We start from the raw sequence: 25,589 nt of genomic DNA, 5'->3' as shown, positions 1-25,589 counted from the left end.
TTGCCCCTATAATCATCGATAGATGAGACAAACAACTAAGCACCTTAATGAAACAAAGGATCTGCCTGAAAACATTGAAGTCATACTACGACATATGTTTCTAAGGTCCAAAAAAACGGCAATGAAGAAAGTAAAGAAGTGGTGGCGAGGTTGGCGATAAAATTGTAAGCGATACAACTCAATACTATTATGTCCTCAGAGCTCATCCTTTTATTTGCCTGCAACCCGCAACGAAAGCCGCACTTGTGTCGAACCCTGTCCTAGTCTACAACATTTGCAAAGCGTTCGACCTGACGTGGTGCAAATTAATCGTACCAAAATCCACTGATGACATCGCAAAATCTGCAATGGTGGCCAATCAATCACACGGCCGGCAAACATTTCATGACTTCATGAAGTTCGTCCCTACGTCGATGGCAAGCTCAGTTACAGAAAAGAAGTAGGATCATATCAACAAAAGGCAATTATGACAATCAACGATGTACTCATAATTGTTTGTTCTGATGTGAGGGCTATCATGTTTCAACCAAGCGCAAAACAAGGCAAGATACTGAGAGTCCACAACGCTTCTGAAACTGTTGCTCTTTTAATCATGCTAGTTTCGATTACCAGAGACCAGATTGTGCGAGGCTGGAACAAAAACTCCACATAATTTTCTCCTTTAACCCTTAAAGGCATAACCAAAAAATCAATATAAAAGCTAAATTTGTTCTTGTTGGATAAAATCAACAAAAGCAACAAAATTGGTAGAGAACAAAATGGACGAATCATTCGTGAGAAACCCAATCCAGTAAACACGCAGGTGTATGTGGAATCTGGACGAGTCACAGAAAACTGCGCTAACACAGTCGAACTAATAAGCAACGGACACTGAAGACCGGAGAAGGCAATATTTGGAATGCCAAAAGACATTATTCGATCAAATGCTATTCTTCTCAGATTCTAGTGGACAAGAAAAGGAGTAATCAAAGACAGCACGACAGCAACTCCGCCTGCATAAAACTCAGCCTAAATTTGCACCACTCCCGAAATTGGCGAGCATATCAAGTGCTTCAAAAGTCATATGGTCCGGGTAAAGTTAGGTTAGTTAGTAGAGTAAGACATTACTCAACTCTTGAAGACAAACAACATCTACCTAGGGCCTTCATGATAAACATCAAGATGCACACATTCTCGTTGGAATTGAATACTATAACGATATACTCACTCATCCAGAAAACCGATTTCGAACACCATCTTGTTTACAAATGATGCAAAAAAAAGTACTAAAACTACACTACACAAAAGCCTGTTCATGTCCCGCTGTATATGGCCAATCAGCAGGGAAAGTGGGACCGCCAACACATTACATAACAATGTAACACCAACTTCCTTAAATACTTAAGTGACAACTAAAACGGATTTTCAACTGAAGAGGTTGTCTTGTTTCTCTGAGTTCTGTCAGAGAAGGCATAGCTTGAAATAACACGTGTCAAAACTGAAGTTTGTGAACAGTCATGTGTGAAAACTGTACGTGAGAATTAGATGGGTTTCACAGAATCCTATGGACCGCTCGGCTAATAATTGATTCAATTATTCAAACATGTAAGAGGTAATTTGATTGATTAAATTGGATTCTCCTGTTCTTGTGAAAGTTAAAGGCAGCATACCATGAACAACGTGTTATTAGATTTCTCAAAGAAAGTTTCTATCTTCTTCTTCTCGGGGTCGTAGATTGCGGAAGACCACGTGGTTCCACTCACACCGTCGTGGTCGTCGTAAGAAACGACATGGGAATCGCTTTAGTCCCTTTAGTCCTTCCCGAAGTGCGTTAGAACGCGCCTCTATTTACATGTTCCGTCTCCTCAGCAGTAAAAAACGGCTGCTTCTGGACCGTTTTTTAGCGACCACATAGAGATAGGCGGAACAACCTAGTTTTCCACGACACTGCCTTTGATGTACTTGAATGAGGGTTCCTTTTCGTTTTAATATTGGTCTGAGCACTGACACGTCTTAGTTTTCAAATCCGCTATTCTACTCATGCTCGACACGTCCTCCAAAACTTGTCAACCACACGACCCACTGAAACAACATAAGTCGCAAATTTTGCTTCTGCAAATTTTGCTGCGGCGCGGTCCGATGCAAGAGACGGCATATCTCCATTCCAGGAAAGGGATGTAGGGGCGTGTATCGTGAAGAATCTGGGAATGTTGCGCATATAATCTTTTCACCGTTCTTTAATCAGCTACGTCATGGTGTTGCAGGTTTTAAGCACTCTGCTGTTTAGTTGACTGCTCAAAAAGCAGAGGGATTTTGTTCCTTTTAGACCTCGTTATCACGAAATTTTCGTGGCCATCGCTCCGATCCTCTTTCCTAACTGTTGTTGATTCTTGCAACCTATATGATAACCAGAAGGAAAAATCCTTAGCAGAGAACAGGGACATATGTTTCCATTTCCTTTCAGAAAAATGTTTGAAACTTCTTTGTTTTGTTCGCATTCCCATGTATGGATGCGCTGTTGAAGTACGGCCGGTGTTTGGACGCTCATTACTGCATCCTCCGTCACAGTAGAATTTTTTTACTCGTGCTCCAATGTCTCTTCATTCACAAAATGCATGAATTGTTTATAAGATTCTGGTTATTACATATTTGTCGGGATGCTGCAGCAACAGTTTTGATCTAGTCGGGGCAGTCCTCCGACGAGAAGATAGTCTTGCCGGTTCGGCTGTGCAACCCGACTCGTGCGAAACCCCTTCTCCTTTTTTCATCTTTTGCTTACATAAGACTGAGTCGAAAGTTCTCGACCGTGGTAGTGATGACTTTTAGAGTGCAATGAGCTAACGAAGTGGATGTGTTAGGTACCGTTTGATAGAGTAGTTCCTTTCCTGTCACCATGTCGCGCAATTTCAGGCTGTCGTAACTCAACTACCGTAACGTCATACTCTTTCTCCGTCTATCTAGGTAAGAATCAGCGGATATCGATAGACGCCTGGAGGAAGTTTATAAAGACCACACCCTGCTAGAAGTACAGTCTACAAGTGTACTCGAAGTTCGCGTCGGGCGACTATTCCATCGAAGATGAAGACCGTTCGGAACGCCCGATGGAGTTGGATTTGGACTCGTTGCGGAGACAGGTGGACATCGATCCGTACCAAACCACTTGCGAACTGGCAGTAGTTTCTACGGTGATTCAAGTTGTTTGTTCACATTCACAGTTGTTCGCGGGTTGAAGGCAAGGTGCGAAAATTAGGTCGTGGGTACCACATGCTCTGGTATGAGTATGATATGTTCCGCAGCGCTGACATGGTCACTTGCGAACTGGCAGTCGTTTCTCTCCTCACGCTCAATTGTACCCACACGTGGCCTCAGCACTTAGTGACCGGAGATGAGAAGGGTACTTTCCTATTCTAACATTCATCGTCGTGCCCAATGGGTTGACAAAGGTGCGGATGCAGAAGACGTCCCTAAACTCAACGCAGACGCCAAAAAAGGTTAAAAGAAAATTCGTACGCCTAATAAACGACATGAATAGAAGAAGAACTGCTGCGGTCCGAACACCAGCTGGATGTACTACACCGTTCTAAGTGGAAACTGGAGTGAGAAAAGGGGCCGTGGCGGAATCGTTTCTGTTCACCTTTGCCGTCGAAGACATAATGCGAAGAAAAGTTGAACAGTGTCATACCGACGTCATTTTAGCACCTTCTGCACGACTCTTGGTGGACCTCAAGTACGCCGACGATGTAGTAATATTCGCTTCTAGCAGCGCGAAGTTAGAACTTGTTTTTAACCTTGTAACAAAATTAGCCGCAGTCTACGGACTGCGACTCCGCTCTGGTAAATGCAAGTAGATGTGAGTCTCCTCGAGACTCTCAACGGGAAAAAAGGTGGATGGACAACCTGTCGAACTCATGGATAAGTTCTGTTATTTGAGCTGTATGCTGCGAGTCTACCTATTCGCAATTCGTCCTATCATGTACGGGTCGTATACATGGGTAGCGCCAGCGACGGCAATGGAAAAGATTGCATAGAGAGAAAGCTGATTAGACGACTGCTAGGCTACTTTCGGCCGTTGGTATGCCATAACAAAGAACTTTACTCGGAAGTGGACATGGTGTACCGGCGGATGACACGTGGAAAACGTCAACATCTTGCCCGGTCTTCTGAAGTAGCCAAGGAAAACCGTCTTCGCTTCTTTGGTCACGTTATGAGGAGACCGACTGATCGTCTTGCCCAAGTAGTCCTAAGGATGCTTCCAGATCCTAATTGGATTAGGCCTCCTGTTCGTAAAAGAAAGTTCTGGACGGAGGTGGTGAGGACACATGGCGTTGACAGTCAGTTCAGTCGAGACGTGAAATTCCGCCGATTGCGGAATAGCGATGGATGGGTAGATTCTATGCGAACTCTATCTGAGGATCGAACAGGAGGAGCTCGGATACGTTCAAGGACGACGCACCCTGGAGAAGATGCGGATAGCCGCGCTAGGCCGTAACACCCGCCCGCCGATTAAGTCAAGTAATTCAATTGTCAATTTCTCCGAAAATATTCGACTCAACTTTAATTTCTTGTGATGAGTATTAATTTTAAAAAAAAACCTCCTGAACTCCGATAACACACCAAGCATAGGATGCCCCACATATCTTGACATATTCATCATCTATATATGGTCTAATGTTCCCAATAAGGGTTTGAGGAAGGGTTCGCTGTCTTCTTATAAAAAGAAGGAATAGGCGGAACCAGATGTCTTCCTTCCTCTAACTTGTGACCATCGAAACTGCAAAAAGAATTGTTTTCCATTTAAAAAAGGCCAAACATCCTAAAACAGCGTCGACTTCTCCGGATTATGTTCCAACTACGAGACGAAATGAAGGGTTTGCGAAAATTTTAGACATTATCTTTCCAGAAAAATATTTCTCAGATTCACATGCAATTATTTTCTTTACACGATCGTAATTGTGAGAATACGTTTTCTTTGAACCAAAGGAAAATGCACTTTGATGGTCGTTGTTGAAACTTATTGGTTCGCGACGTAAAACGAATCCGCGGCATACCCTCCTTTATGACATCTTTTCAAAATCATCCGTGATTAAATGTTTCGGATAGGGGACTGGTAGCAAGCACATGGTTAACTCCTTCCAGATACAATTTAATCCGTATACATGGTCGTAGATTATGGAGAGGAGGGTGATTTCGTCCATTTCTCCCTGCATCACTGCAAACGCCCGGCTCCAGAATGTTGTTTTGCACGACCCCATTTATTGTAACGCTCAACCTCTTGCGCCGCCTCCGCCCTGTGATTCGTCGAAAATCAATTCGGACTGTAGCAACAGGCACTAAGGGACGCTACGCGTGCAAGGGTGGCGCGCTGTAATAGAAGGCATCGTACAAAACAGCACTCAGGGGCCGGCTGCTTGCAGTGAGAGAGAAGAGCGGGACCACCCCGGTCTCCATAATCTACTGTCTAGTATACGGATACTCCACCTGAAATCCGTACCACCCCAGATTCGCCGTATGCTCCCTTTAACCCTTTTCATTTGTCTATTCACTATTTTTCCTAACATGTGCAACTAAAGTCGGGTTATGAAGCTTGGCGCAGTTGCGTAAGCGACTGCGCTCGAAGAGACGCGGTAAAGCTAGCGGTTGAAACTACACCATTTGTTGGGCAAGGCTCTACTTAATTTTTTATTTCAGAAACACCACAGCATATTCAGTTGTAGCTTTAGTTCATCTGTTGTCCTCTATCGCAACATTACATTCACCTCTACTTTTTAATGTAATGTCCCATCAAAATAAAACACGTAGGATATGGAGTACATTCGTAGATCCGAATTAGGGTATTTGGCAACACGTGATGGATTACTTCATTATCGATTTGAGAAACAGTGCCTTATTTCTAGCGAAGCATCTGGACCAAGTTTGTATAGAAAAAGTAGAGGTGAATGTAATGTTGCTTGCTTAGCCATCATATTATAACTGGTTTAAATCCTTAATTGTGATCTAAAAACGTAAAAGAAGCCGTAAAAGAAAAAGATAGGTGAAACTGAGACTTTTTAGTTTTATATTCCCGTTCGAGTTATTGCAGGGATGTATTTAGAAAGATATTGGGGATTGGCAAGGAGAGAGGGAATCTGATGGGCCTCAAAAATCTCGAACCATTTTCAGACCTTTGATAAAGACGAAGTTGCCGAAACGTCGGGACATAAATAAAGTCAAACCTCGTTGGTATAACAAGAAAACATAAAACTCGTTCAAAGTGCCGAGGGTTTAGGAAGAGAGAACTTGGGAATTCATTCACTTTGAATTACCATTCACTTGAATACTCGTTATCACGAATTGAAGTTTCAAGTAAATTCGTTTCCGAATCAGCAGTGTAGAATATCACATTTGTTGTTCTTATTATTTTTGAACTGTATTGAATAACAATTAAATACGACTGCGAAGGAAAGACGCAGGCGTGACATGACACGGTCTCACAACAATGAGTAGAAACGAATGGAAGCTCGGGATAAGGCTGCCCTGCTCTGATGTGGCGCGTGGAAACAAAACCTGTGTTCCTATTGTTTTGGTGGCTTGTGATTGCTATTGTTGCCACGACTATCGTGTTAATCTCAAAATAATGATAAGAACACCGCATCCGTCGTGTCTTATTTCTGGAGTGCACCTTCTCCGAGCGGTTCCTCTGCGTCAGTAGTAAAGGTATGATGTGGGGCACACATAGCTAAGCTGCTGTCATTAAAGAACACAGCACCCAGAATGTCATCAAAGTAGATAGGACGTATTTCACTGTTTTCATTGGGATACAGGAAGAGATGCTGGCTTCAGTTCGTACACTCAGCAAGAATTTCGAACCAGAAATGACAGTTCGGAAGGAAAATGCCTGAATATAGCATCATTCAGTTTGAAGTTCCTTCAGTTCTGATTCATTCAAAATGAATATGGCTCGTCCATTCGTGGTGACGCGATGCGACCTCGGCAAACGTAACTGTTAGTATCATCGGCAAAGGTCCGAGGATACTGTGAAACTCCGCTCTACATCCAGGAATTGGTCACAGAGATAAATCCTCACTTTCACCACGGATACATCACATTCACCGGTTAAACGCGACGATGCCTGTCTCCGTCCCTGTGGTGTAGTACAATATAGAGGGAGTGACCACCACGTGAACCGTTGGGACAGCGAATAAAGTTCTACAATCGCGGAATGGAGGACTGACTGTTGCAGACCCTAACTTACACCGCCTCCTTCTTTACCTTATTCCACATCTACGTGAAAGGTGATTCAATCTTTTGAAGATCATTTACACATCAAATGTACAGACTACATGTCATTTCAGACATTAGTGATTACCATTGAACTCACGGAAGAAGCAGGCTTGTTTAGAGACTCGAGATATCTCATGACCTTGATGATAAAGCAGAGCGATAATCCTCTTGTTCCGTGATTGCGGTATATCAGCCAAAGCAACCACTTCCCGTTTGACATGCACTCCTTCCTTGAAAAGTAGGTATCGGTGACTATGCTCCCAACAAGACGAGTTTTAGTAACCCGTTGATGATTTTTCTCAAACTTGTTAACAAGTGCATCCAAAAAAAAAAAACGGAAATATAAGCGAAATCAAGCAACGTAACGTAACAGCCTAACGTTTTTCGCGTCGCAGTAACGAGGAGCTCCCAACAAAGAGCGGTTTGGTTTAGTTGTTAGCAGTGGGATTTATTGTCGGTGAAGGTCTTTTTTGTACAGACCGATCAGAAGGGTCCGTAGCATGGTACAGTTGCTTTACCGGCTACGCTGGAAGCAGGGCGTGGAGTTGTTCCAGTGGAGGTGGGATTATAGTTAGTTCCACATGAGCTGCACAGATAACTGGAGTTAGTGAAGATCGTACTTCCATCACAATCTCTACTTCCATCGTGCCGCTCTGAGCAGAGCCGTTTACGGAAATGCACCAGACTTAGGGTCGTTCTGATCCAGGTATAAGCGATAATCGACAGTCGATAGCGATCATCGGCCCACTTAGGATACCACAGCTCAAGTATTAATGCGCCGCAGGTTAGGCGACTGTGAAGGCCCGAGGGGAAATTGTGAGCGTTTTAGTCGGATCCGAGATTTTGAATCGGATGAATGCCCTTCACTGTTGACTGGACAAAGAGAGCGAGAAAGAACTGGTATCAAGCAGAAAAAGAGAAATGCGTAAGCGGCCCGTCCGCGACTACTTTGCTGGACGTGGCCGCCTCTACTAAGTAATAGCGATGCGTAACAAATGGTGTTCAATCCTGGCAACAAGGTAACCCAAGAAAAATAATCTGACAGCAAACGAACGAAGGAAGATGACACAGACGTCAGCTGATGTTCAGACTTGCCAGACTGACCGCGAGGTCCCACCACTCGTACTCGATATGTACTTTGAGCAAGATGCTGCCATGTGATAACTCGCTGATACACCTCTAATCCTACTGAAATCGACTCTGGACTGATTGATTGATGGAATGGTCGACGCACGTCACAAACGGTGGCTGCAAACCACTGAGCACCGTCACATAACTGGTAGCAATACAGTAACTTACCATTCCGCCTTTTATTATGCTTAGGCCGCAAGTGTGTCCATTCCCGACATGGTGCGTACGGAAATCAAGTTTGTTCAGACGATGGTCAGAGTGTGCGTGTTAGTGTTTTGGTCCATTCTTAAGTGGTATTTTAAAAGCCTTACCAGAGTATCTAGAGTGTGCTGGGCAGTTATCCAGCAAATACGCGTGGTGGCAAAGCTGGCGCCATTGTGTGGCGATACCTCCGCCATGCACTCGCAGCTTGGAACCCATTTCATTTTCTGTCAGAGAGAAGCTAATTTCGAAACGTACCCAAGAACTATGCGCTTAAGAACTACCTGCTTATTGAATGGATTTCAATATCTGGTTTTTTGATAAGTTTGATTTGACTGGTTTGTTTAACGTGCCGCTGGTGTTTACTGATTCCTCAACTTGTTTTGTCCTCATCTCCTTAAGTTCTTTGATCTGTTTCGATTATGGTGGATATTTCAGCCATTATGGTTGATATTTTAGCATGAGAGAGGGAGCTGTTCGAGAAGGCGACGGCTACCAAGTGACAGTTAGTTTGTTTTTGTCATTACTGAATGTTTGCTCCGAAGATTTTATTTCGAAATATCTATAGCTTGGTGCAGAAAAAAAAACTGAAGTAGCTCAAATAGGATATCTTGAATTCAAGAAGTGGGCTTGTTCTCTTTTTCTTGTCAGGCTCGACGGTATCCATTTCGTGCTGTTCCACCTCAGTCGCGATCTCTCTCACCATTTCAACACAGTAAAATGGTAGCACAAACGGATTCATGGAACCAAAGCCGTTTTCCACCAGTTGATTTGTCTATAAGGCCATCATTGCATCAAATACTCGAGCAGCCCGAGCAGTTTTTCCACATCAGTCAGCAATCAGCTAAGGTTAGTAGGGTTAGGAAAGAACCTACTTTTTCACAAGAAATTCCGTAAGAAAACGTAAAAAAACATGTGTCCGTCTCAGATGAGTGTTGAACACAGTCGCCGTGTTCAGTTATCTAATGAACTTAAACGGCGAGCGGACATACAACACTATCGTGAATATTCAATGAAGCCCTCAACTTTACGTCAGGTTAGTTTTAAATTTACCATTCGGATAGACCAGTTTTATGACAGCTCTTTCATTTTTGTTGTAAGACAGATTTTATCTAACCACCCTTAATCAGGATTTTCCACTAAACTTAACGTTCTGTTAAAACCCTGCTCACTCATTGTCTTCATTTTGAATTTAGCCAGCTGTTGATATTGAACGAGTTACGCTTACCATGGAGGTAACATATAGTGATTACGAAGAAATGTTCACCAAAAGGTGATGTCCAAGTTTTGGCTTTATCAGGCGATATTCCGATTTATTTTTCAATGTAGATGTTCAGAATTCTTCGTGGCACTTCAGAAAGCTGCGCGAATATAATGATGGAGACAAACACAATAATACAATTTCCTGATCGCGATGAACCTAATCCGGACTTTATGCATCAGATTAGTTTCTTCTTTTATTGCAACGCAGTGCAGTTTGCTAGATTGTGGGGAGCTTTGCTGCTTTGGTCGTAATTTAATGCAGGTAACGCAGAAGGTTTGGTTTCTTTTCGTCTTTACCCCTAATATAAAAGGTTCCCAAGGTTGACACTAGGCTCCTCAGTGAGCAGAGTTTCCTTTGTTGTCTATGGCATGTAGTGTCATTATTTATTATACATAGCGGCGCTGTAGCCGGCTACGTGCCACCGTTTTTAAAGGCATCACCCCACGGATCTGGGGTGGTACGGGTTTCAGGTGGGTTGGGCCTATACGGAGTCGTCGATTGTGGGGAAGAGGGTGATTCCGCCCATATTTTCCTTGTATCAGTGGAAGCGGACGATTCCGGAATGTTGTTTCCCGTAATCCGTACCCATTTCCTGAAACCCGTACCACTCCAGATTCGCGGCGTGATCCTAGCCGCAGTTGGTTTCTCACATACAGAGCGGTTCTGTAATTTCAGAAGGTTTGAAGTCGTCTTTACTCATTTCTACCAAAGTTTAAATATTTGTGAAAATCTTGAAATGTAGGGTATTTGACTTTCCTTCACTTTCTACCTCAGTTTCACTTTTGTGGCACTATTTTGTACGTTACGATAATCCCCCTCGTCGGCCTATGCTCTTGAATTCTTCCTATCTTCCTTAGATTTTGTGTCCATGCACCCTTGTTATATATGCTGACGGGGATGTTCATCAATCACATGATAACATGCGAAGACTCCAGAAAATATTCACCCCCACTATGTTTCTGGTTTCATAATTATTCTGCTTCGAATGAGAACGGGTTTAGCCATCTTAGTGAATTCTGATTAATCAAAACAAACTCTCTTTTCTGCACTCTTCAAGCACGATTTCTCGAATAAATGCGGTTTTTCCACTTTTTTCTGCTTTATTTCGTAGCGCAGTTCTGTTGCCTTTTTTCACTGGTTTTTTTGGCACTCTGCTTTGAGAATGAAGAGATAGCTTTCCTCTTTGAAGTTTCACAACGTGTATCATCTACTATATGAGTTGTGATTTTATTACCTTTAATCCTCTCTTCGATGTCTCCAAGATAGAGCGCAGTCTGATAATGACCACGAGCGTCATTTCTCTTTTGCGCAATCTTCATCAGTTTAGAAAGTTTTTCCGTATTACCAGTAATCAAATAGAATAAAAGAATAGAAGAGAAAAATTCCTTTCTCTATTCATTATTTTCTTGATTTAGGTAACAATCACGGGTAACCTTACCGCCGTCGAGCAGGCACGACTTCGTTTGAGAGTGTGTTTTTTATTGTCGAATCCACTTGATATGTCTTTTTTTGGCATGTTCCACGCATGTGTTGCTGAAAATTGCGTACTCCAGAAGTTCTGCCCTATAGTGTTGATGTTCGCCCTGTCGGAGCGACTACGTGAGGGGGTGCCAGCAAACCGACTGAATAATTGGATGAAGGAAAAGATCGACGATGGCACGATCAATTTTCCAACTCTTAGCATTCAAGTGCTTCCACATTCTCTGTCAGCAACATTTAAGGTGAGGTTTCTGATGTCTATTTATCTCATTTGCATCGTATCTATTTCCCGTAACCAGTTCTATAATCCTCTTATTACTGGTTGCATATTTGCGAAGCAGATCTAGACTCCAACTTTCCTTTTGGGCGCAATATCTGTACATCACTAACCCTCATTCATACTATGAGACCCTCCCACTCTTTTTCCGTTTGATGTTTTACGCTTACCCCCTTTTTACTACTCATTGCATGTATGCACTCGTACGCATTAAATCGGTTTATTTATTTATTGAATAGAACACACTGTTACATTTGTTGTTGCATGTTTTTTTCTTCGCGTATATAGGGCCTACAGTGGCGGTCTCCATCCATATGTCTCGAAGCTTCGTGTTGTGACTTTCTCCAGTGAGAAAATTTTTGTCTTGGCTTGCCTTGTCTTGAAGCAGAGCGCACCATAGATGGACGAACCGATACTGAAATTCTGCATGCTGCAAGGGTAGTGCAGCATTGACATGCAGAGTTGTCAAAGCAACTAACAACAGGATGATCAAAAAAACGGAGATCTACCGACTTCAGTTATCGTTTTTGATATATGTTTATTTATTATTATTAATTTATTTATTTCTATACATATATATATATATATATATATATAGAAATAAATAATAAATTAAATAAATAAATTATATATATATATATATATATATATATATATATATATATATAGTCACACCAGTCTGAAATCCGGATAAAGCCGGACTTCAGATTTCTTTTGTGTTCGCTTCGCTCGCCTTCACTGATAAAAGAAAATTAATAGTAGTAGCATTTTCTGTAAAATTAGGATTGTGTTTTTCTAACAATGCTTTCTTCTTCTTTTTTTGTATAAACTTAGGTGAAAGATTTCATAATTTTCTTTCTATTCTACATTTGGAGAACATTCAAACCTTAGCTTTAAACATTCATTAGATACCCACTTAATATGAGCACAATTTGAGTGTATTACTTGAAGTATGGGTTTTCTCCCAACAGCTATCTCACAATGATGTTTTTAAAAATGATATGGAAAACATCATCGTACTGATAAAGATAACGTTCCACGTCAGATCATGTAAACAGTTGGCTACTGTTTAAAGGCATCACCCCACGAATCTGGGGTAGTGATTTCAGTTCCTACACGGGGTCGTAGATGATGGAAAAGAGGGTGGTTCCGTCCATTTCTTCCCAATTGCCGTAAGAAATGGCCCGGAAGATGCGGCGCGTGCAGAAGGCTGGCGCGCTCCAATAGAACTCGTTGTAGAAAATAGCGCGCCGGAACGCTCGTAATCTTCCGGGCCGTTTTTTTACGGCAATTAGGAGGAAATAGACGGAATCATCCTCCTCTCCATATTTAAGACTCCGTATAGGTATAACCCACCTGAAATCCGCCTCACCCCAGATTCTTGCAGTGGTGCCTTTAAAAACTCTATCATTTTCCTCGTCTCTTCCTAAAAACCGGGTAGCACATAGCCATAGCAGCAGCATGGCATAGCCAAAAATTTCAGTTAACGATGTTTCTGCGATTTCACTTTCTGAACTTTCGGTTTTCTCTTCCAAGCTGAAGCAACATGCAAGGAAATAGATGCGGGGAGTAGTCGTAGACCTGCAACGCAACGCCCGCAGTGACCACGGCTACGAAACTGTTACAACGCACCATTTAACTTTCGCGACATGCACACAGCTACTGATAATACTGCACTGCGGCACACGATTTCGATGTCTTGGCCCCGTCTCACCCCATTTTATAGCTATCTGGCGCCGACGCACTAATTCGATGCCGGCGCACCAATTCGACGCCGGTTGACCCGTTGCACCCCTTTTTGAGCTATAATATGAGGTACGACGGGTCCCGCGGCGTCAGAGTGGTGCGCCGGCGCCAGATAGCTAAAAAAGGGGTGTGAGGGGTCTCGCGGCGTCCGATTGGTGTGCAACAAATTTCGTGTATATGTAATAACGCTAAAGATAGGAGGGCAGTTGCAGCCGCTTCGTAGCCGTGGCCACTGCGCGCTTTGCTTTTCATCTTTATGACTCCTCCGTGTGTGTATTTCTTTCTTCCTTCGCCTCAATTTGGTAGCACGCCGTTCTCAGAAAGTGGAAACAGCTGCTTAAGTAGTAGCAAGATGTTTATGTGATCTGACGTGAAACGTTATCTTTATCAGTAGGATGATGTCTTTCATGTCATTTTATGCCAAAACATCACTCTTTGATAACTGTAGGGGGAAAACAGGATGAGAACCTATATTTCGAGTGATATTTTCAAATTTTGTCCATAATATATTGGTAAGAAGTGTTTGAAGCTGAAGTTCGAATGTTCTCCAAATGTTAAACTAATGCGTTTAGAAAGATGACTATGAAATCTTTCATCTTTGGTTATAATAAAAAAGAAGAAGAAAAATTGTCACGGATATACAAGTCTAATTTCACAGAAAACGGCACTAATATTGGTTTTCGTTGATCAGTGAAGGGGAGCGACGCAAAACACCACAGAAAGTCTGAAGTCCGGCTTTAGCCGGACGTTCAGACTGGCATATATATATATATATATATATATATATATATATAATATAGTATATATAGAGAGAATGCGAATAAGTTTTGAGGGATTTACAAAAGATGGTGTAACTAGCACTAAATCGCATCGGAAATGTTGTAACTATATTCATGATAAGGCGTCATTATTTCTCTCTAAAAATCAGTATATGTCAGTTTCCTGAAGTGTAAACAATCTGCTTTGTTTGTACTGCAAATGTGTCAACCTTTGTGCCAACAAAACACAATTTGCGGAAAGCGCTGCTTTTTTTTGTTTTAATTTGAAGAAAGTGCAGCTGGCCGACATCGATTGCGAAGAGGAAAGATGTGAAGAATGTAAGATCATGCTCCATCAGTAAAACATGTGAACAGTGATTTTGGGGTTTTAAAAGTGTTGATTTAGACACCAGCGACGAAAAACGCGAAAGGAGGCCTGTAAAGTTTAAAGACACATTTTAGTTCAAAGTTTGGTTTAAAGACCATGGCCTAGCCGAGCTGCACTTCACTTCTCATGAAAAAGTCAAAAATTGAGACGATTTTCGGGTAGCCTCAAACGACGAGGAATTTTCTCAACTCGGAATCCGTATGCCGTATGAAATATGAAGAAAAGTAGTTGGAAACGATGGACAATACTTTGAATACAATACATGGTACGAACTTCCCTGAATAAAGGTTCAAAGTTACAAAAAAAAACCCACTGCTTATTTGTACCCCCAATAATATTTAAGTACAGATGTATGTACATATATACATGTCGAAAAAAAACTTCGCTACTTTGCACCACCTTTTTAATTTACTGTCCATTTTGTCATTGATTTTCCAATGATCTGATCACAGCAAATAAACTAATATCTAGGACCCAGTTGTCCGAGTAAGTGGTCGAGTAGGCGATGAGGAGTTACTTTTGCAAGCATGTCAACGTCTCCGAGATCTGCTTTTTGTTCCGGAAGTTGCAGACAAGGTTTGAATTTGTGCTTATGTTCCCGATTTTTAATCGAAATAGGCATTTGAAATTTTTGGAGTGTATTATTTTTGAAAATGTAACACATGGATTCGTACTTCTACATTTGTATCCTGCGTAAAAGCTAATGCAGCAGAAGCGACCGTATCGATATGATTTGGCACCGGGGAGAGACTTGAAAAAGGAACCCCATGAACCAATAATATTTTAGGTATCTTTTTCTACTCACATGGAGGTGCCTGCCGCACAACGATCGCAACTTGTTGGAACGCCCGATGGTGCACAGCTAGTGAGTATTTCTTGTCGTTTTAGTTCTGTTTTTGTATGAGGTGCTTTTCAGCTTGTTATTTCGCGAGTTACTAAAGCATTGTTACATTTTCCTTCTCATTCCGACGAAGCATCGCAAACGCTTTTCTTTTATTTCACAGGACAACCTGATTCTATACTTAAAGCCCGTCGCTACGTTCAGGTTTGGACGGTATTTCATCTGCTATTCGTTAATACTGTTTTATTAATTAAGGGCTTGCTACCAATGCAGTTGTGTTTTCATGCTGGAAGTGAAGATCTTCGTGCTCGAATTGATCCTGAGGTATGTCGCAACTTCACGACTTGCATTTAAGACATTTTCATTGTAATTCTCTTAATGTTTTCTTTGTATTAGAATCGCCTTATAAAGTTTTATGACGAGGTCCTGCGTGTGTCTGTACGTGTTGTTCCTTCGGATCTCGAATCTCTATCTATGCTTCCTGGAGATCAGATGAGGGTGAGATTTTCCTCTGGAAATGAACTTAAACATTTGCATGACCATATCTTTGTTGTTTATCTGGAATAAAGCAGATTTTTCTTCAGCACTTTATCTCTCTACGAACAAGTGAATATAACGTAGGCGCTTTGTATGCAGTTATGCGTCGTGTTCTTAAACGCGGCGACGAAATACCAATGGTGAAACCGAATGACTATGCCGAAATGTTGCCGCTGGTTCCGGATCTTATCAAGCATGCTTGTGAAGTAAACGTAAAGGTTAGTTCACCAATACTTCTTCCACTTTTACAGTGAGTATGGGTGGAAAAAATTCTGTAGTTTTCAGTAGTGCGTTGCTCGAAGCAGTCATGTTTCTCTTGAACATTTCATCACCCTATGTTAAAAACTATTCCTATCAGTTTATCAACACCGTAACATTGTGATGGTGTAATTACATAGAATGCCTTTAGAACCTGAATTTAGTGTAAGTATCTAAGGTGATGATCGCCTTTTGCAAATTCATCTTTTGCAAATTTTCTTGTGCCATCATGCGACACTTTTCTCATCGGACAGCTAGTTCACGTTTACATCATCACTACTATATAAAGCAGTAACTTCTCCGTTATTCCTTCTGTCTGTCCGTCTGACGTAGATACATCAAAGTCGGGTGGCAATTGATCTTAAGAGATTCCTCAGCATTACGAATCAGCTGAATATAGTGGTATTGGAAGAATAGACTCGCAGCTTTAACAAGAATCCTTGGACTTTCTAGTAATGCTGAACTGCTATCCAAGATATACTTCGATTTTGCACTAAACATCGCATGTAAGTTGAGAAATTTCTCTTGTGTTCCTTACCCGGTAGATGCAAAGTTAGCGAAGTCGAACGAGATCGTTTTTGTGGGTATGGCTGTTAATGGTGACTCCACCTTCGGTGTCGTCGGGTCAAAACTACATGAAGCTCGGTGCAGTTGCTTAAGCGACGGCGCTCGAAGCGGTGTGGTGCAGCGCAGCGATTAGGATCGAAGGAGGACCCTTCCTGGGACCATTCTTCCCCCCAGTTCGCGATAGTCCCACCTCGATCTCAACCTCTAGTTGCACCTCACCGCTTCGAGCGCAACCGCTTACGCAATTGCACCCAGCTTCCTGTCGTTTTGATTCAACTATAACCACAGTACGCTAATCTCATTGAGCAGCAACGTACTCTTTGATGAAATTTGAGAATAAAGAATTAAGGGCTTTCAGAGTATAATTACGATAATGTTCAAGAGAACTAGAAAAGTTGTTATTCAAATAAAGTGTGGTAAGAAATACTTCTGCTGGTGAATACTTCAGTGCCGTTTGGAGCCGGGTGCACTTGATCTCGGGACATTGTCGTCTTTTCTTACACCTACATTTCCAATGCACACCACTAATTCGTCGCAGTCTTTGTCGACAGAAACTGCAGATCAATCCTCATTGGATATGGATTTCCCTGGTTCTTCAGATGTCATTTTATCTCAGGGCAAAGAGTCAATCTGTGAGTTTGTATTGACCGCTTATTAATCTCACTCACTGATTTAGATTTCTTAAAGGCATCACCCCACGAATCTGAGGTGGTACAGATTTCAAGTGGAGTATTCGTATACGGGATCGTAGAGAAGGAGAGAAGGGTGATTGCGTCCATCTCTTCCTTGCCGTAAAAAACGGCCCGGAAGATACGGCTTCGAGCGTTCCGGCACGCTACTTTCTACAACGAGTTCGATTGGAGCGCGCCAGCCTTGCGCACGCGTCGCACCTCCCGGGCCGTTTTTTTACGGCAATAAGGAAGAATTGGACGGAATCACCCTTCTCCATAATCTACTACGCCGCACACGAATACTCCACCTGAAATCCGTACCACCTCAGATTTGTGGGTTGATGCCTTTAATCACTGCATCTCCATGTCACCAATATGTACTCCTCGCTGCACTTTTTTTTTCAATTTCCACAGGTGTTTTACATGAGACAAAATCCACGAGCCATCTTTAAAAGAATTTTGCATACCTGAACCACTCGATTTCCAGCTGCTTTCAATCGCAGTACCTGCTTAGACACTTCATTTGATACAACTGCTTCTGGGCACTCTACAAGGAACCGTAGTGAAGTATCGACGCGTTAGTTGCAGTAATGTTCCTGCATTAGTTGATTGTAATAGTTCACTAACATCTCAGGTGGCGCTACTTCAGTTAGCAAGAGTAGACATTCTTCGCCAAGACACTATTATCCGGGGAAACATTACAATCGATATAATGGTTCCGACAAGGAGAATATTCCTCGAGAAAAAGGTGGAAAGTTTCCCACTCCTCTCCTCCCTCTGCAGATCTTTTCTTTTCCATCGACTTGGTATCATCACAAATATAAAACGATTGCATAACTTTCCCATCGTTGAACTTTTTCACTTGGTAAATCACACTTTTGCAGGGCCGTACGTTGCTTTCAATCGTTCAAGAAATTATCATGGCGACGGAAGGGTAGGTTGTTTATGCATCATTGGCAGAGTCGAACTCTCCAGTCAACATTCCACTAAAACAAGAGTAAAGAGTTCCGCCTTCAGAATTCTTCATATCGATCTTACCGCTTTGGAGGAGGGAACTCTTCGCATCCAAAACATCATCTCGCGCTACGTATTCGTGATGGGGAAGTCAATGTTAGTTCCGCTTTCCTGCGTTTATTGTGGTTTAGATCCTTTTCTCTCAATTGATTTTGTTTCCCGACGAGTTTTTTCATTTCTCTGACCTCACCAACTTAAAAGCTGCGAGAATGAGAAATCTTTTATGAGTACAGTATACTGTAGAAAATAAATGTTACTGCATAGAATGGAATACGTATAGTCGGTGTTCAACTTATTGTTTCGAAGCGACGCGTTACGCCGCCCTCGAGCAAGGTAAGGGATGCGAATGCGGTCGATGGCGAAGAATAATCAATAGGGCAATGGTGGATTCCTTCTCGGAGCTTTTTTTTTTCTTTTTTATGAATTAGCTTTTCGTTCTTTTTTTCTAGTAGCATATGTAGTTCTACCAAAGACCTTTCTACTTATTTTTAACTTAACCTATTTGGTAGCGCCCTTTTTCTAACGTTTGTCGTTAGAACGTTTAAGGTGTTCGGTTCAACTAATTTTGCTTTCCTTGACGGACGCGATAGTGCCCTTGATTTACGTTCGCGAAAGACAATACTCGGAATCCATATTTTTGCTTGTGTGAGTCAATTTACTTCCAGTATCATCGTTCCGATAGTGCGTTCAACGGCGATGATTGCACTTTATTTCTGTTTACAAAGCATCCGGATTACGGAAATTGAGGACTGCAGCGGAGTGTTTCTGGTTCTTTTGGAGTACCCGCGACGCTCCTCTGGGCTGCTGATGTTTTTTTCCTCCTGCTCAGTTTTAGGGTTAAGTCCTCATTTTGTGATCCAGAATGAAATAAATAATGGAGAGGAATATGTTCAGTCCATGAAGCGTAATGCAATGTTAGAGACATTCTTATGAGCATAGTTTTCCCTGGGTAGGCTGTAGATCAGTTTTTCGAAACATTGCTATCATAGAAATAATCCATTCCGTTTATTTGTGTTCACTGTTCTGAGAAAGCTGTCAATAGCAGAACCAGGAGTCTGTAGTGTTACTGCCGACTCTTACCAAGATGCATTTATAGATTGGGTGGTTTCTATATAACTCTCGAAGCACTTTTGTACACCAAGCAGTAGCGCGCTGTTGTCAAAAAATTCCATGACTGCTTCTATCTCAGATGAGCCGTAGTCCTTCCTTTAAGTGGTGAAATTGAGAAGAAGCAACATCCTGTACTTTTGTATATGAGTTTTGATGCAGTATATGTGTGGTCAAGCGTTCTGCATCCTTTTCGAAACCCTGCTTCTGCAAATGGCTATCTTCCGTTTAGTGTTCTTTCAAGGTTATACAGAAGAACTTTTGATGAGGGACAGCAAGCAGATTGGGCAGTAGATGATCATGCTATACGGATACTCCAGGGATACGCCCGATACACGGATGCGTCTTGTGCTGCTTCTGCTGACGTTCTCGCTCAAGAGTTCCTGCAAACATGGTTGTTTTTGGTTGTTTTGAAACTTTCAGCTTTCTTCGTGCAAAATTTCTGGTGAAGATGTCTTGATCGATCGTCGATGTTGTCTACTGCGGTCCTTCCGAAGACCAACCAATGATTCTGCGACTTCGTTGCGTGAATTTTGCGGCCTTCTCTCTTTTCACGAGAAGAAAAACTTTTTCAAAGGAGAAGATCTTCCGATCTCGTGTAGAACTTCTCTCAACAGCGACGTCCGCATGGCAAAAACCTTTTCTGATAATGATGTTGTCGATTTCGTTACAGTGCCGTCTACTGTACGATTTCCACGTTCAACGTAGAGGAGAGGGTTTTTGAAATTGTGAGTTTTGATAGATGGTTTTTGTCGCCATGAACTCGAAACGCCTCTCTCCCTGTTTGTTTCATTGTGGGTCGTGGCTTGTAATATAAGAGGTTCGAGTGTGAGTGCACGATCGATCGATGGTTCGAAGCCGCCGTAATGCTAACCAAGCTATGCAAATGAAGTAGAATGCCCAGGCGAATCTCCATGGGGACTGATCAACACTGTGCACTTTCTCCTTTATGTTCCTATCATGGAGAAGGAAGATCAATAGTCTAGAGAGCGTTATGACTTTCCGAGTTGTTGAGAATCACATGTTTGTAATGTAGGCTACTGAAAAGTCCTACAAAGAATCGATAAGAACCATTATTGCCATATTTATTATAGAATATTCTTTTTGATTTATGCTGCAATGAAGGAATTGAGACCAGACTTACCTGTAAGGCATTTAACATGAAAGTTAGTAGTGGAATTAGGTGTCGCATGAAGATTTTTCTAACTGTGATAACATATACTGAACACTTCTACACCATTTAATCGATTGCCTTATGCGACTGTGTTATACATTTGCATTTGTTTTCAGAGGAGCAATGAAAGCCGCTACCAACGATCTGCTTCGGAGTGGCAGATAGGTATTTTTCACCTTGTTGGTTTACACAGGTTTTGTTGTTGTGAAAATATCTATTTTCCTTGTGTCTTTATTCTTTTTGCTCAGAACATAGCCCTCGGATTTCTGTGGAGGAGTTTAATAGTCTTCGGAAAGGAACTCTTCTTCACCACGTTTCCGATGGCATCGGTCACGGGTTTGCCACCGATAAATCCAATGATTTTTTCTATTATATCCGTTAAAGACTTTCTTGTTTAGAGGTTCGGAACGACGCGGTGGTGGCGAGTGGCACGATGCTCAGCCAAATAGATCTCTGGAGTCACCTGGCAGCTACTCACTAGCGTCTAAGACAGTACTGGTACGAACTAAAGATGTTGTCAGCAGAATTTTTTAATGAAAAATATTGGCCATTTTTGTAAGGATGTGAAGATTACAAGGCTGATGGTAAATTGCCTCAGCAAACCCCAACCAAAAAAATCGGTAGAGGATGCAAGACATCCCAGATCAAGGTCATAACCAAAAGACAGGCATGAGCTACCATTGACCATCAAACAACCATTAAACAATTGTGTTCTGCTGAGTTCCGTACCACTTTCGTCTGTTCAAAAGATCGATTGCACAGGCTGCGCGAACATTTTATCACTGATTTATACCCACTATTCGATGATTAAAGATAGGAATACTGTTTTTAAAAAGATCTCTGGTGGATGCCATTTGACTTATTTTTTACTTGATTGTGCCTGACACGGTTGCCCGCATCTTCGCTGAGGTGAGTTGTTCTTGAACATAACTTTTCCCAACATCGAATCGCAGCAATTCTCATAGAAATCCATCCACGGGTTGCGGCTCCATCTTCGGTTACATTTGACGTCTCCCTTGGACTTCATATCGATACCGAATGTGCTCAAATCGTTCATTTAGCGTGACGAAACATAGAGTTATCGTCAAAGACTCCGCGCTTTTCTAGACTTGTGACCTATTTTCTTGTGCACCTTGGCTCTGGGTTGAACGACAACACACTTTTGGAACATTTGGGTTACTTTTGCGATATAATTGTGTAAGTTATATCTCGTTCGCGCCCAGATCACATTATCAAGTGTCTCATGTGTTCGATACTAACACAATCACCAGCGAGTAGGTTACAATCGACTCATTTTTAAAAAAAATATTCAGACTACTTTTGAAGAGCAAATTCCCAAAGAGTCACATTTTAACACACAGAAATCCCATTTCCTTTACTGCGCTTTGTATTTGACATCAAAAAGAAGAATAAATTCGAAATTGTCTGTAGGAAGAAGGCAAAAGGTGAATATAATTCAGATGCCTTCTGCGACCTATTCGCTATGCCCTAGAATTGCAGCGTGCGGTATTTCACCCCTAAAGTCGCTACTCTCTTCCTTCGTTACTCCCTTCGTTGTCCCCCTCCCCCCTATGAAATAGGGTCATCTCGCGACGTGCGGAGATTGAGTATGAACGCGGCATTGCAAGAAATGGATGTGTCAAAATCTATCCGTGCATCCACAAAGTGATCATCTGCTGAAGGTGAATAGCTGCGGTGAACATCTGATCTTTAGGAATATACTAACAAAGGGTGTAGCGATGAAGCTCAAAGGCTCACAGCTCATTCACTGACTTATAAGGAGGAGATCCATGAGGAATAGAAGAAATAGAAAAAAAATCGAGCACATGGTGGTTGGGTGCTAACTATGTACTACTATAATTGAAACAAAACAGAAACGAGCATGTAGATTTGATTGAATCCGAAGTAAAATCTGAATCTGAATTATTATGTCACTCGAAACTTGCTAACAAAGATTTACTTCTCCCTCAACCTATTAAATTGTTGTTATTATAGAGTCAACGTCCACCTCGGATTGGCAAAATTGAGCTTCAACGTCGAGTTAAAAATGAAGCAACAGAGGATGACCAAGAAAATGTTCACCATCATTCGAGTAGAAGGTTGGCAAGCGCCAATGACATTTTCATTTCGTTCATTATGCCAATACTAACATGCATTTATGTGACTCAATCTTATTAGCAGCTTGAAAACAGGTAAATGTAGAAGTAGAGATAAAGCGAGACCTTTATTCTTCTGACAAAGTACTCCATAAACTGCTGCTTCTTTGTTCAGAAATTGTATTCAGAATAGACGTCATGGACCTTATCAAATTGGCATCGGCAGAAGATTCGGAGCGGAGAAAGTCTGCCACCGAGGATAACAACTGTTTGCTTGATTGTGGGGACGTCTCAGGCACGAATACTATTGTTCCGTGCGACCTTCCGGAAAATGTCGATGTTTTTCCGACGTTAGTCAGATCCTAGTTATCGCTTCATTCTAGAGATTTTGTTTGCAGGGTGAACTATTTGCCAAATAGCTTTTCCTCAGATAACCACGTGCCGTCGGATAAGAATCATGCCAATCATCATGTTCAACAGTATGGTGTGTGATTGTGTGTCCTTTAATTCACAGTTTGATGTAGGCGTTGATTACATTCCCAAGAAATGACTACGGAAACTAGAGAACTTTTCCACAAAAGTTCATGATAGCAGAGGTATCTAATGGATTTCTTGTGGAAGGGCGGTTATTATTAGGTTGACTACCAATTTCCATTTTGAAAAATTAACGTTTGAAAGTTAAGCTGAGCGTTTTTCCTGGAGGCTCAGGTATGAGCTAGGTGATTCTAGAAGTTTCCTAGCCAACAGCAGAAAAGAGAGCAGCGTTAAATTATCGCTGCTTCTCCCCCGCCGTCCCGAGTTTCTGCAGGATATCGTTACGGGAGCCAAGAGCTAAGCCCTCTATGGTAACGACATTTGGCGTCGCTGCTGGCTCCTTCGAGGCAGTTGCGGCAGCCACAACCGAGGCAACAACAGCAGAAGGTTATCTGCTGCTTCTGCGACTCGCACAGAATACTGTTGTGGTAGTTCCTGCCCGAAAACAAGACGTTCGACGCCAAAGTCTACATGGCACCTTCATGAGAAAAACGACTGAGGCGTACCTCCACTCACCTCCGTGCGGTCGCGTGGTCACTTGCTGCCAACTTGAGGCACTGGGTTGGATAACTGTCGCCATGCTGCAGCTGTACGTACCTAGATATTGGATTAAATATGATGAACGACCTCAAACTACAGCTGAGCAGCCGGAAATGGCAGTGGGGAGCACACGAAAGCATCAACATAAGGATGTAGGAAGGATGGCCGAAGATATCCGGCTACGACTCCACTTCCTCCACAAAATCGTTCTTCCTCTTTCAATTTACTCTTAGTTGTTCTGGGATTTCCCCACACAAAAAGTACTATCACGATCATTGAACGTTTTGTTGAAGAGGGGATGCGAGAGGAATTTCGTTCCATGCAAGTAAAAGAACATATCTATATCTATTTTACATCAAAGAATGAAGATCAAGGACGCTGCCACTCGTGCCACTAAGCAAAATTACGTGTGTGACACGAGTGAGTGGAGTGACGGAAATCACTGAAGGCTGTGTTTCATAATACATAAATAGAAAAAATAAAGTAGTTGTAGAAATAAATAGAAAACGAACAATTGGAGGGTCTGCCCACTCGGTGCATCAATTCTCTAATGAAGCGGAGTATGATGCATCTATTTTTCATCGGGTCGCCAGTTTTCCATAGCTCAAGCTCAAAAAAGCGGTCAGTGTTGGTCATCTTGCTTCCCTGTTAGTGTGACACACACGTCCCATGATCACATGTCCCACGTGCCACCAAAATTGGTTCTTGGTTGCAAGAATAGCCATTATATTTCGTGCAATTTTTTTTTAAATCACAGCTTTTTCCGTCCACTTCCTTCACCAACTTCGTTATTTTACAGGTGCTACTCGCTTGCCTTCAAATGTGCCCAGCACGTTTCCATCAGGGAAATACAGCAAGTGCTCCAATACATTTTCTTCTACAAATGTATGTATTAGTACCAAATAGTTGTTTGCTAAAAACTGTTTTACTCTTTAGCCTCCTCACTGATAACTTCCACGTTCACCAGCATTTGGAAAAAGACAGGCTTCTACATCAAAATGAGGAATCTGCCACCCACGTCATAGATAATCCTGTAATCAAACAATCTTGTGAAATTTTGGTTCGTATCGTTTGTTCTTTGTAATCGTTGGACTGGCTCGTGAAGCTTTCAACCTTATTTTCTCAGGGTTGACTTTTGTAAAGCTGTGATGGTCTCATATTTTTAAATTCATTTTAAATTATGGTTTGTATTTATCTTCTTTTCTTATGGAACATTGTTAAACTTGCATGGTCTCCCAATCTGCTATATACTAGAATATTCTCTTGTACATATATATTTCCTAAATTTCTCTTATATAATTGTGCTTTTAGGCACAAGCTTTCAAACGTTTGTTTTATAGAAAACTCCTTTAAAAAAAGCAGCTAAGATGTAACGCAGTACGAACATTTGCGGGATTTATAGCCTATAATGGCATTTCTTTCGTAACTTCTAATCCTATTCTATGCAGCAGTTCTTGTATTTGATATCCTATTCTCATTCCTAAAATACTAAGTCTACTGTTGTATTATTTATATTTACGATTCCCGACCTCATGTGATTTACACTGATTCTTATAACTTGCTGGTCATTCATAGCATTTACAAAATTTCTTCTTGTATTTTATCTGAGTAATAATACAGATATAAAATGATGTGTTGTTTCCGAAAATTGAGTGTGCAACTCAAACGGCCGGCAACGAATTGGTACGGCATGTCAATGCCGTAATCCTGCGGTTCATGACACCACTTTTGATGAAAAAGAAAACATTTGGTAAAGGTAAAAGTTGG

At 41.8% G+C, this 25,589-nt stretch overlaps 2 protein-coding genes across 5 annotated transcripts; both read left to right on the top strand.

Moving 5' to 3' along the window:
- Positions 1-3,967: 3,967 nt before the first annotated feature.
- RB195_019640 (uncharacterized protein) lies at positions 3,968-4,468 on the top strand (the record flags this gene model as incomplete). Its single annotated transcript, XM_064187579.1, has 1 exon — positions 3,968-4,468. The coding sequence occupies one exon, from the start codon at positions 3,968-3,970 to the stop codon at positions 4,466-4,468; it is 501 nt and encodes a 166-aa protein (XP_064043460.1).
- A 4,563-nt stretch (positions 4,469-9,031) lies between these two features.
- On the top strand, positions 9,032-24,954 carry RB195_019639 (uncharacterized protein; the record flags this gene model as incomplete). 4 transcript variants are annotated; one of them, XM_064187577.1, is made up of 29 exons in its annotated part: positions 9,032-9,076; positions 9,223-9,230; positions 9,288-9,420; positions 9,500-9,607; positions 9,768-9,844; positions 9,909-10,041; positions 11,251-11,304; positions 11,389-11,556; positions 14,955-15,059; positions 15,271-15,348; positions 15,400-15,528; positions 15,580-15,648; positions 15,721-15,822; positions 15,909-16,079; positions 17,135-17,318; positions 17,845-17,934; positions 17,992-18,105; positions 18,242-18,291; positions 18,375-18,467; positions 20,769-20,817; positions 20,901-20,988; positions 21,051-21,150; positions 22,648-22,751; positions 22,937-22,993; positions 23,044-23,098; positions 23,179-23,232; positions 24,622-24,707; positions 24,759-24,882; positions 24,949-24,954. In XM_064187577.1, 29 exons carry the CDS (start codon positions 9,032-9,034, stop codon positions 24,952-24,954), a joined length of 2,634 nt encoding a protein of 877 aa, XP_064043456.1. The 4 variants fall into 4 exon arrangements, with proteins under 4 accessions (XP_064043456.1, XP_064043458.1, XP_064043459.1 ...); XM_064187575.1 differs by lacking the exon at positions 24,949-24,954 and having other exon boundaries at positions 9,223-9,420; positions 22,937-23,098; positions 23,147-23,232; positions 24,759-24,770; XM_064187578.1 differs by lacking the exons at positions 23,179-23,232; positions 24,622-24,707; positions 24,759-24,882; positions 24,949-24,954 and adding an exon at positions 23,147-23,167.
- Positions 24,955-25,589: the final 635 nt, after the last annotated feature.

The sequence above is a fragment of the Necator americanus genome, chromosome II (genome assembly GCF_031761385.1).
Source record: "Necator americanus strain Aroian chromosome II, whole genome shotgun sequence".
In the NCBI taxonomy this organism is placed as follows: domain Eukaryota; kingdom Metazoa; phylum Nematoda; class Chromadorea; order Rhabditida; family Ancylostomatidae; genus Necator; species Necator americanus.
Note: the sequence above shows the minus strand (reverse complement) of the source record. Positions and strands in the feature narration are given on the sequence as shown.